At 43.6% G+C, this 12679-nt stretch overlaps 1 protein-coding gene across 1 annotated transcript in view; it reads right to left on the reverse strand.

Annotated features, from left to right (window-relative positions):
* The window catches only part of LOC109872992 (neuronal vesicle trafficking-associated protein 2), a 35889-nt gene extending 24123 nt beyond the window's left edge, over positions 1-11766 (reverse strand). The window contains exons 1-3 of the mRNA XM_020464443.2: positions 11449-11766; positions 10803-10969; positions 4541-4657 (exon numbers count right to left, since the gene is read on the reverse strand). Coding sequence (XP_020320032.1) covers positions 4541-4657; positions 10803-10931 — 246 coding nt within the window. The 5' untranslated portion in view covers positions 10932-10969; positions 11449-11766. The remainder of the gene's footprint in view (positions 1-4540; positions 4658-10802; positions 10970-11448) is intronic.
* Positions 11767-12679: the final 913 nt, after the last annotated feature.

Genomic DNA, 12679 nt, shown 5'->3' on the forward strand with positions numbered 1-12679 from the left:
ACTACTACTACTACTACCACTACTACAACCACTATTACTCCTACTAGGCTACTTCTACGGCTGCTACTACTACTACTACTACTACTACTACTACTACTGTTACTGCTGCTGCTGTGTGAGCCACTTGGCATGCTGTGTGAGCCACTTGGCATCCTGTGTGAGCCACTTGGCATGCAGTGTGAGCCACTTGGCATGCAGTGTGTGGTCAAACATCCTGCCTCCCTGCTTGCAGAGAAAGAGAGAGCCAGCCACAACCTGCCCTCCGAGCCCCAACAGACAGCTTGAAGCCCGTCCCTCCATCCACCTCCCCACTTTAATTGAGTCCTCCTAATTCCGATATGATATGATATGTTAATATGTTACGCTTTGCTGCATCAGATACCAAGAGACCTCCGTCTTCTTTTGTTTTGTGTTTAATGAAGGAAGACGTTCCTCCCCCTTTTCCCAGATAAAGTAACTATGGGGAATTTGGCCATGCTCAACTCAACTGGGAGCAGGGAGGTGAGACTCTGAGCGCTTCATCCATCAACACAATCTGCTATGGAGAGACGATGTGAGAGCTTCCTACACAGATCTGTCTCTTTCTCCCCAGTCAGCGCTAGAATGGGAGGATAGTCAGAATACACTGCTCATTCAGCTCAATCAGTCACGCAAGGCAGCCAGCCCCCCGAAAGATCCTACGGCACACAAATCAGACTGAGTTATAAGAAAGTCCCTCATTTTAATTCCCCTCCACCAAACAGAAGTTGATAGCGCATTGCGCCGTGCAGTCTGCAAGAGAAGGCCCTCCTTGTTTCCAGGTCAAATACCTCCATCTCATCTCCCAGCTGTGGGAGGGAAAGCCAGGCATGGTCGATCAAGCCTCTCCACTCTGCCACAAAGGGAGCAAGGCAGAAGAGATCCTCCTCTCAGTCAGTCACAACCCCACTCAGACAAGCTTCACAGCCTCTGTTTGTGTTGAATATTTCATTGTCTCTCTCTTCCTCTGCCGGCTCCTCAAATGACCTTTAACGGCAAAGCCAAACTTCCCCTCTCTCTGCTCTCCTTCCTCACTGCCAGACTCCACATTACAATAATTATAGTCAAACACTCTGCAGAACCCTCTCTTCCATCCAAATTCAACACCACCTAAAATGGTAATAGCTCTAAACAAGTGATGGGGGGGGGGGGGGGGGGGGATCGATACAGTTACATATCGCAATATTATTTCTGAAGATATTATGTTGATATTTTGACTCCAAGTATTGATTTGCAAAAATATATATTTTGGTTGTGTTTTTTTGCTAGATAGCGTTAGCTAGCACTAGTCATCTATACCTTCTCCAAAACGCAGGTATTTTTCATCCTATAGCTTGTTCTCCATCTACTTTTTAAATAGTGAGCCAACATGTTTTAAATACTTTTATTTCCATGACTGACCAAAACTCCTTTTCTCTCTTCTCTTTCTGCAGAAGACATATAGTGAGCAATATTACATTTAGCTGATGCTCTTATCCAGAGTGACTTACAGTTGTGAGAGCATACATTTTCGTACTTGTCCTCCATGGGTGTCACACCCTGACCATAGTTTACTTGGTATATTTCTATGTTTTGGTTGGTCAGGGTGTGAGCTGAGTGGGCATTCTATGTTTCATGTCTAGTTTGTCTATTTCTATGTCTGGCCTGATATGGTTCTCAATCAGAGGCAGGTGTTAGTCATTGTCTCTGATTGGGAACCATATTTAGGTAGCCTGGGCTTCACTGTGTGTTTGTGGGTGATTGTTCCTGTCTCTGTGTTTGCACCAGATAGGGCTGTTTCGGTTTTCGTTACGTTCTTTGTTTTGTAGTGTTTGTAATTGATTTGTGTTTTACGTTTGTTTATTAAACATGGATCGCAATCTACACGCCGCATTTTGGTCCGACTCTCCTTCACCAAAAGAGAACCGTTACAATGGGAATCAAACTCACAAACCTGGTGTTGCAAACACCATGCTCTACCAATTGAGCCACACGGAACATATGGTGAATATGTTTGTAACATTTAAAACTCAACAAAATCACAGCATAGAATCGCAATACCTATAGAATCCTGGGAATTGCAATACATAGAGTGGGGCAAAAAAGTATTTAGTCAGCCACCAATTGTGCAAGTTCTCCTACTTAAAAAGATGAGAGAGGCCTGTAATTTTCATCATAGGTACACTTCAACTATGAAAAAATCCAAATTATGGTGGTAAATAAGTATTTGGTCAATAACAAAAGTTTATCTCAATACTTTGTTATATACCCTTTGTTGGCAATGACAGAGGTCAAACGTTTTCTGTAAGTCTTCACAATGTTTTCACACACTGTGGCTGGTATTTTGGCCCATTCCTCCATGCAGATCTAGTCTAGAGCAGTGATGTTTTGGGGCTGTTGCTGGGCAACACGGACTTTCAACTCCCTCCAAAGATTTTCTATGGGGTTGAGATCTGGAGACTGGCTAGGCCACCTCAGGACCTTCAAATGCTTCTTACGAAGCCACTCCTTCGTTGCCCGGGCAGTGTGTTTGGGATCATTGTCATGCTGAAAGACCCAGCCATGTTTCATCTTCAATGCCCTTGCTGATGGAAGGAGGTTTTCACTCAAAATCTCACGATACATGGCCCAATTCATTCTTTCCTTTACACGGATCAGTCGTCCTGGTCCCTTTGCAGAAATACAGCCCCAAAGCATGATGTTTCCACCCCCATGCTTCACAGTAGGTATGGTGTTCTTTGGATGCAACTCAGCATTCTTTGTCCTCCAAACACGACGAGTTTAGTTTTTACCAAAAAGTTATATTTTGGTTTCATCTGACCATATGACATTCTCCCAATCTTCTTCCGGATCATCCAAATGCTCTCTAGCAAACTTCAGACAGGCCTGGACATGTACTGGCTTAAGCAGGGGGACACGTCTGGCACTGCAGGATTTGAGTCCCTGGCGGCGTAGTGTGTTACTGATGGTAACTACCATACGCGGTAGCGTAGCCTAGTGGTTAGAGCGTTGGACTAGTAACCGGAAGGTTGTGAGTTCAAACCCCCAAGCTGACAAGGTACAAATCTGTCGTTCTGCCCCTGAATAGGCAGTTAACCCACTGTTCCCAGGCCGTCATTGAAAATAAGAATGTGTTCTTAACTGACTTGCCTGGTTAAATAAAGGTCAAATAAAAAATTATTCAAAAATTAAATGGTAGGCTTTGTTACTGTGGTCCCAGCTCTCTGCAGGTCATTCACTAGGTCCCCCCGTGTGGTTCTGGGATTTTTGCACACCGTTCTTGTGATCATTTTGACCCCACGGGGTGAGATCTTGCGTGGAGCCCCAGATCGAGAGAGATTATCAGTGGTCTTGTATGTCTTCCATTTCCTAATAATTGCTCCCACAGTTGATTTCTTCAAACCAAGCTGCTTACCTATTGCAGATTCAGTCTTCCCAGCCTAGTGCAGGTCTACAATTTTGTTTCTGGCTCTTTGGTCTTGGCCATAGTGGAGTTTGGAGTGTGACTGTTTGAGGTTGTGGACAGGTGTCTTTTATACTGATAACAAGTTAAAACAGGTGCCATTAATACAGGTAACGAGTGGAGGACAGAGGAGCCTCTTAAAGAAGAAGTTACAGGTCTGTGAAAGCCAGAAATCTTGCTTGTTTGTAGGTGACCAAATACTTATTTTCCACCATAATTTGCTAATAAATTCATTAAAAATCCATGTGAAATCCATGTGATTTTCAGGATTTTTTTTCTCATTTTGTCTGTCATAGTTGAAGTGTACCTATGATGAAAATTACAGGCCTCTCTCATCTTTTTAAGTGGGAGAACTTGCACAATTGGTGGCTGACTAAATACTTTTTTGCCCCACTGTATAGTATGGGCACCTAAGTATATTGATAATATCATATTGTGACGTCCCTGGCAAATCCCAGCCCTAGACCTCACTCAGGACTGTATAAGACATTGCAGCCCATTGATTTGATGTGCCGAGGGAACAATGACCACTGCTATTGAGGCTAATGAAAGCAGAGCATGTGTTAACTATGGATGAGGTCAATCCATTTCACTCTACGGTCTGGGTCTCCTCTCACTGTTAGTGACAGAGCTGCTCTATAAGAAACTGCAGGTCCATTTCAATTTCAACCTGGGAATCTACTTTGTATGTTAATAATGTGTAATAAATCCAGAAGAAACATCCAGTATGTCTCAGGTACTGTGGATCACACACTGTTATATTCACACGGACATTTCAGCTTGCTAGCTCAAGTAGTACAGAGATTCTCATGAGCTTATGCATGAGATCTGGCTACCATGACAACCCAATTACCATTGTGTTCCCTGTACAGCTCCTAAGGAATCCTAAGGAACTTACATCTGCATCCGTGAAGTTGATACATTCCCAAAGATAACTCTTCAGGAACACTATATGTGCTTAAAGGAGCGGAATTCTAATATTAACAACGCTAGCAGGCAGCAACGTAGCAAAGTAGCATCTTAGCGCTGAGGGAAGAGTTGGTCTGTCTCAGTGAATTAAGAAATTAACTTTCAGAGTACCTTGAGTCTCTCTGACACTCCATCAGTGAAGCTGATGGTAAACTCCTCCACCTTGGGCACCTTCATCTTGGATTTCTTCTGGTCCGTCTGGTACTCAGTCCGTGTCTTCACCACCACCTACAGAGAAAGGAGAGGGCAAAACACAGTCAGTTACAGTGACACAGCAAAAAAATGTCCCTTAGGGGTTAGCTGGACTTCAGTTAGACAGAGCCATCATACCGCACAGTCTTACTCTTACGTCATCACCGTGTTATGTCATCACTGTGTTATCTATTCAAGGGCAGAGAGAGAAACATAAAAACTCTAACCTCTGTCTCTGCCAAGCAACTGTCAGGGGTTGGCTATTTTAGGCACTGGCCTGTATGATGCACCCCAATCAGAACCAATCCACTCTCTTTTAACACGATGTAGAGGAACAGAGAGTTGGGTAAGCAGAGGCCTGTCCCAGTAATGTCACTCTGCCATTCTTCACTGAAATTGGCTCAGAATAGCAGTCAAAACACAGAGGGGGAGAGAGAGATAAAAATGTGCACGTGATTACATCCTGAGTGTTCCCGAGTGGCGCAGCGGTTTAAGGCACTGCATCTCACTGCTAGAGGTGTCACTACAGACCCTGGTTCGATCCCGGGCTGTATCACAACCTTCTTAACTGACTTGCCTAGTCAAATAAAGGTTAAATTAAAAATGTAAAAACATCCAGGTGAGCCTCATTGTGCTCCTTGTATGAAAGTCACATTGAAGATTTCGTCAGAAAGTATACTCTGCAGTAAATGACTGATGAATTTAGCACATTGTACTGCTGGTTCCTTATCACTGGTACAGGCCACTGTGACTGTACTGCTGGTTCCTTATCACTGGTACAGGCCACTGTCACTGTACTGCTGGTTCCTTATCACTGGTACAGGCCACTGTGACTGTACTGCTGGTTCCTTATCACTGGTACAGGCCACTGTGACTGTACTGCTGGTTCCTTATCACTGGTACAGGCCACTGTGACTGTACTGCTGGTTCCTTATCACTGGTACAGGCCACTGTGACTGTACTGCTGGTTCCTTATCACTGGTACAGGCCACTGTGACTGTACTGCTGGTTCCTTATCACTGGTACAGGCCACTGTGATTGTACTGCTGGTTCCTTATCACTGGTACAGGCCACTGTGACTGTACTGCTGGTTCCTTATCACTGGTACAGGCCACTGTGACTGTACTGCTGGTTCCTTATCACTGGTACAGGCCACTGTGACTGTACTGTTCCTCTCAGATATCCATCTGCAGACACTCTTCCCCTGGACCTCTCTAACTTGACAAATTACAGGAACTGAATGGCGCTAGCGCTTCCAATAATAGGACCAAATAATTGCACCTTCCACAAACTGTTGGTACCTCCTCTCTCCACAGCACAACCTGGAATTAACGGGATTATATTGTCCTGAAGTCTCCAAGAGACTCAGCTACTTGCCCTGAACTCTGCAATTACAGCCTCTCTAACTTCTTCCCCCATCATGTTGACATTTCATTTCCCCCCTGAAATACCATGCTTCTCTGTCTTTTTTTAGAGACACTGTTATCATTACCACTGCCATTTCATTTCTCATTCATGGAGAAAAAGCAATATGTAGGCTACCCTTGGGTGAGGACATGCAGTTCCCCAGGTACAGTAGGTCATCCTAGGAGCTCCACTGAGTCAGATAATCAAACGGACTGTATTTGCATTATAATTTACCTAGTGGGGCAAAAAAGTATTTAGTCAGCCACCAATTGTGCAAGTTCTCCCACTTAAAAAGATGAGAGAGGCCTGTCATTTTCATCATAGGTACACTTCAACTATGACAGACAAAATGAGAAAAAAAAATCCTGAAAATCACATTGTAGGATTTTTTATGAATTTATTTTAAAAGGCTGATAATAAGATTTGTTGTCTAATCCTAGAACAGGATAACATTTTATGTCATTATGCATACGTCCCAAATGGCACCCTATTCCCTATTTAGTGCACTACTTTTAGGGATAGGGTCCTAGTCAAAGTAGTGAACCAAATAGGGAATAGGCTACCATTTGGGACATACCCAATGACTTCCTGTCTGAATAATGCACATGAATGAATCACTGCTACAAGGAATAAGGAGGTGAAACTCCAAAGATAACAAGATAACAAAAAAAAGTCCCCAAATATGGTCTTTACATATTCTGCTAGATTCTCCTTTATGCTTTGGTGTGTACACTTTTCTAAGAAACACTGCAGTTATTCTGAGAGGGAACTCCAGGTGAGTATTAGATGACCCACTTGCACAGTCACAACATGGCATCCCTCATCCAATATCCAACAAGCTCTTAGATGTTTGGGCCAAGTGATGGGTCATCCAGCTCACCCTGTAAAACAGCAGCTTGTTCTCAAAGAAGTGCAATCAAAGGCTTGGCCTGGGGCCTGAATTCTTATGAAAACGATTGATTCAAAGTGCTGCATGTACCACCCTTCATTACACTCCACAGCTCAGTTACTCTGCTGGTTTCCCACCCAATCAAGATATTGGAGACCCTGCGGCCTGCAGGCACGTCACTGCCGTCCAGATGGGATCAGGTCTAATTCCTCTCAGCACTGACCCACAGAGAATTCTGTTTCCCTGGCCTGTTTGTTCCCCTGTCTAGCCCTGTGTAGCCCTGTCCAACCCTGTGTAGCCCTGTCCAGCCCTGTGTAGCCCTGTCCAGCAATGTGTAGCCCTGTCCAGCCCTGCCCAGCCCTGTCCAGCCCTGTGTAGCCCTGTCCAACCCTGTGTAGCCCTGTCCAGCCCTGTCTAGACCTGTCTAGCCCTGTCCAGCCCTGTGTAGCCCTGTCTAGCCCTGTGTAGCCCTGTCTAGCGCTGTGTAGCCCTGTCCAGCCCTGTCTAGCGCTGTGTAGCCCTGTCCAGCCCTGTCTAGCCCTGTGATGCCCTGTCTAGCTCTGTGTAGCCCTGGCCAATCCTGTCTAGCCATGTCTAGCCCTGTCCAGCCCTGTGTAGTCGTGCTAAGCCCTGTGTGGCTCTGTGTAGTCTTGTCCAGCCCTGTGTAGTCCTGCCCAGCCCTGTATAGTCCTGCCCAGCCATGTCTAGTCCTGTCCAGCCGTGCTTAGCCCTGTGTAGTCCTGTCCAGCCCTGTGTAGCTCTGTGTAGTCCTGCCCAGCCCTGTGTAGCTCTGTGTAGTCCTGTCCAGCCCTGTGTAGCTCTGTGTAGTCCTTTCCAGCCCTGTGTAGCCCTGTGTACTCCTGTCCAGCCCTGTGTAGCCCTGTGTAGCTCTGTGTAGTCCTTCCAGCCTGTGTAGCTCTGTGTAGTCCTGTCCAGCCCTGTATAGTCCTGACCAGCTGTGCTTAGCCCTGTGTAGCCCTGTCCAGCCCTGTGTAGCCCTGTGTAGTCCTTTCCAGCCCTGTGTAGCTCTGTGTAGTCCTGTCCGGCCCTGTATAGTCCTGACCAGCCCTGTGTAGCTCTGTGTAGCCCTGTCCAGCTCTGTGTAGCCCTGTCCAGCCCTGTGTAGCCCTGGTTAGACTTAGAGGGATATCAACAGCTGTAGCTCCCTGGTAACTCCTCCAACACAGGATGACAGAATAGACTCAACCCCACAGTGTTTTGAGTTATGTTTGAATGTAAATTCCCTATAGACCTCTAGGCCACTCTCTGTAATAATGTCCATAGAGGGTGTCATGGTTGACTTTCTCTTCCATCTATTTCAGTCATTGTTTTATATTCACCTGATAAACAGTGACATTTTGCTGCGAAAAGACAGAATCATTTGATTTTCTTTTTTTGTTATTGTCCATATGTAGCTTGTTTTTGGTCGCAGGTTCAGCAATGGCTGAAGAATTGCAACATTTACCTGGAGTTAACTCTGCGAATAGCACTGCTGGGTGATGTGAAAAGTCATTGTCAATGGATCAATAGTATAATAATACTGTTACCTAAAATGTGTATCTTTAATTTACAATCTGTAGAAAACTATGAGAATAGAAAGGTTCAGAACTTTTGTGAAACATCACAGAACACTTGAACAATATATGGCAAATAGAAATGAAATGATGTTCGGAGATAGATGGGAGGTGTTGAGGGGAGCTGAAGGGTGGGACTAAAGACAAATAAAAGATAACTGTGTCCATGAAATGTATATAGCACAGGAGGTTGGTGGCACCGTAATTGAGGAGGACTGGCTCGTGGTAATGGCTGGAGCGGAATTGGTGGAATGGTATCAAATACATCAAACACATGGTTTCCATATGATTGATGCCATTCCATTCGCTCCGTTCCAGCGAGTCATTACTATGAGCCGTCCTCCCCGCAGCAGCCTCCACTGTTATTTAGTATGTATAAACTGGAAGTAGAAACCTAAGTGCTGTTGTCCATTAGTTTACTCCAATTAGGGGAGGGGCGGTAGGGTTAGGGGAAAATAATCAAGGAAAATATATAAAATATATTTAAAATAATATCTATATTTATAAACAAAATATATATGGTGGATTGTAAATAATGCAGACAATTACATTGATAGAAGCTGCAATCTATCTGCAATGTTAAAGCTGATCCACCCCATAAAAATACATTATTTCCGTATAACATACAGCCACGAATCTCTGAGAAAACATGGTAACATCACCTCAGGCTGGGGAGGTTTTTAACCAGACGGTGAACATGGAATCTTGGGAATGCAGCAGAATGTGAACTGTACCCACAGCTATGCATTATCTGTAGCCCAACAAGACTACACTGTGTCTAGTCTACACACACCACTGCCCTCCAGAGATCTGAGAGCCTGCCTAGACCACCTCTCAATCTCTGTCAGGAACGAACTAGATACTAGAATGACAGCGCTTTGAGGGGAATCTGGAGACATTGATGTCCACTCTTCATAGAGACAACAAAGACTATTCAAACCCTCTGATGTCATGTCATGTAATTTCATGTCATTTTCACTGTTCAGGGAACACAGGACCACTGTAAACACATTATGAAATGAGCCTTCACTGCATTGTTTCAAATGTCAATAATTTCCCATTAAAATAAATAACTCAACTGCATTTTCCAAGGCTGTATGCAAAGTAGAGCCTTCATATTTTTTCTAGTTATCCAACCACCCTGGGGAAATGTATTGGCATGGCACCTAGTCCACTTCAACAACTCCATCTCCAAACAACCAGCAATTATGTACTTATCCATTTTGACATGTTCTCTAAAGCAGCTGTTCCCGTAATCACAGCCCAATAGCACTGCTCTTGACCCATTTTGACCCTCTGAATGGTATATCTTATATGACACTTGAGAGGCATGAATCAACGCATTGAAAATTCTGAATGGTGCTCCGTCTCCCCAGAGTCTCCCTTTATAACACTGTTGTGGAAGGAGAGGCAGGACCTGCTATTGTGACCCTGCCCCCCTAGTGAAATATGACACAGGGCTCTTTTGTAATGCTGCAAGTCTGTGTGGAGTGACAGGCCACTCCAGTTAGCAGGTGTACTGGGAGATTGTGCCTTCATCAGCAGAATACAAGACGAGGGCTGAAGCACCACTCTGCAAAAGTGTCACGGTTCTTCTCCTAATGGTTACTATAGAGTGACGGGCTCGGCCTGCATGGGGCCACGGGCCCTGCTGTGCTGTCCATCAAATAAACCAAGAGCCAGCCTCATGATCAGCTGGGAGCTGACAAATAAATCACAGAGAGAGGACAGTTATTTCTTTACATCCTCAATGTCAAATTAATATCAGCATTCCCTGCTGAAGTAAAACATGCATGAAATGACATCAGCAGATATGCCTTGTGACAACACAACAAAGGACCTGTCCTTCACTTCTATGAAAATGTTTTTAAAACCTGCTGTGTTCATATGGAGAACACTAGCCGATCAGCTGTTATGATTGAAAATCCCTTCAAAGTAAGATTCAATTATATGCATTATTAAACAATTACAAATATCATTACTCATATCAATCATATTAACACATTCAGTTCAGTGATTCATTCATCATCATTCTGTGTAATAAGCAGCAGAAGTCGTCAGTGCTGGACCAAAAAAATAAACCCTCTTGTCAAAGTAAATTAGAGATTACATGTTTGCTGGCATCCTTGAATGGAACATGTACATCCCAGTTATACACCTGCTTCCTTAATAGGTGCTTTAAACAAAGGAAGCAAGAGGGCAATTGAGATGACAGAAAGATGGGATTTCTGTTCAATTACGTAATGGCAATGGCAATAAATCAAGGAGTGAGTCGGAGAGGAGAGCAGAGCAGACAGATAGTCCATTTTACCTTGTCTGGGGCTCCATACTGGAGGTTACCGACGTCCAGAGGGGTGATGAGCGGCACGTTTTGGAAGCCATCCTCCACACTGACCGGTTTAGCGCCTTTGTCTTCTAGATTGCTCCCCAGTTTAACCATCTTTACTAATAGAAAATAGTACACTTCTCAAGCAGATGCTGTAAATATAACAAAAACTATGTTAGTTCATTGTTCGTGTGTCATTTATCAAACCATAAAACATCTACTGACCACGCAAATCGATACGTTTGTTATTTAATCCAACCAAGTTTATTTAAACATTTAAATGACCTACATTGGATTTCAACTTTAACTTCATAACGACATCAGATATTGTAACAGGGTAATAAGACGCTATGAAATCCCGTTTAATTATTCAAAATATTTGATAAATTAAATATGTGGGTGTGCAGGCTAACTTGAGATATCATTTCCCTCATCTAATTTATCAAACTTAATATATTCTACATTTAAAAAAGGTGGAAAATCACCTTTTCCAACGCCATGGAGCAGGCATCAAAATAAATACTATGTTATCGGACTATGTTCATAGGGCTACACCTGCAGTAACCTAGCCTAGACTACTTCGTCCTTAGCGTCCAAAAACAGAATATGTCAAATAAAAACATCTACTTACGATGGACACACTTCTATAAATCCTTTTTCGTTTCTTCGTCTGCTGTTTTGTAGGCTAATATCTAAGACGCGAGGCAAGGAACGCAGATGCAGGCAGACCGGGCTAAAACGCAATCAAAGCTTGGTGGTGCTGATGCGAGAAAGTAGGCAGAGACTAGCAGATTACATAGGCAGCCCAGCCCCCAAACCCAAACACTGCCTCCTCACTTTATACTTGCAAACGGCACCACTAGGTGGATTTTTGAATGAAATCCCACATTTGTTTTGGCCGATTTGAATAAAACCACAAACCTCACTCAGATGTATTTTATTAGTCTTTATCGCCATCTAGGGACCTGACGCTATAACTGTGCGGCAGGGTTGGGTAGTAACGGATTACATGTTTCGGGATAGCTAAATTAATAAATAACTGTAATCAACTCGGATTATATAAAAAAAAAAATGTCTAATCGGATTACAGTAAATAATCCGCCCAACATTTACGGTGCATGTCTGTATCTCTCCCCCTGCATAAAAAAATTGCCATCTCTATAAAACTGCCTTCACATCATCTAGTAACAGCATATGACTGGGGAAATCCACTTGAACGCCAATTCAATTGATAATTACAAGTGGGAAACTCATCTATCATCCCCGTTCTCCCCTGCACATCTCTGACGTTATTTGTCAACAAAAAAGACATTAAGCATGGCGGCGTCATCAGCAGTAGTTTATTGATTCTGTTCATCTTCCTTTTGAGAAAGAATGAAAGTGAAAGCAGCTCTGGATATACTTTTCGTCGGCCAAAAAAAGAGCAAAACACTCACAAACCTTCTAATGACCACCATGTTTGATGGTATTTCCCAGTTCAAAACGTGAAAGCACACAACTCGTATATACGACTTCGCAACTGGTAATTACCACATTGCCACTTGGTTAGAAAGTAGAATTGAGGAGCAGTTAAGTATAACTGAGGAGAAATAACATTAAAATGTACATTGCCAGTACCGTTTCTAGACATAAACGGTCACTTCAACAGTCATTGGCCTCAACTTAATGTACTGTTTAGTTCATGATTGATAGTAGGACACACAACTAACAATTTCATAGTGCTTCAGCAGTTTGGTAGTGTGTCAGCAGTTTTCGTCTTGTTATGTCAGTCGCTGAAGTTAACTCAATTAGCCCATGTCAGCTAACATTAGTCTTGACAGCTATCTAAACCTTTTAATGATCATGGCCGAATTACTGACCGG

This window comes from Oncorhynchus kisutch, linkage group LG28 (genome assembly GCF_002021735.2).
Source record: "Oncorhynchus kisutch isolate 150728-3 linkage group LG28, Okis_V2, whole genome shotgun sequence".
Classification (NCBI taxonomy): Eukaryota; Metazoa; Chordata; class Actinopteri; order Salmoniformes; family Salmonidae; genus Oncorhynchus; species Oncorhynchus kisutch.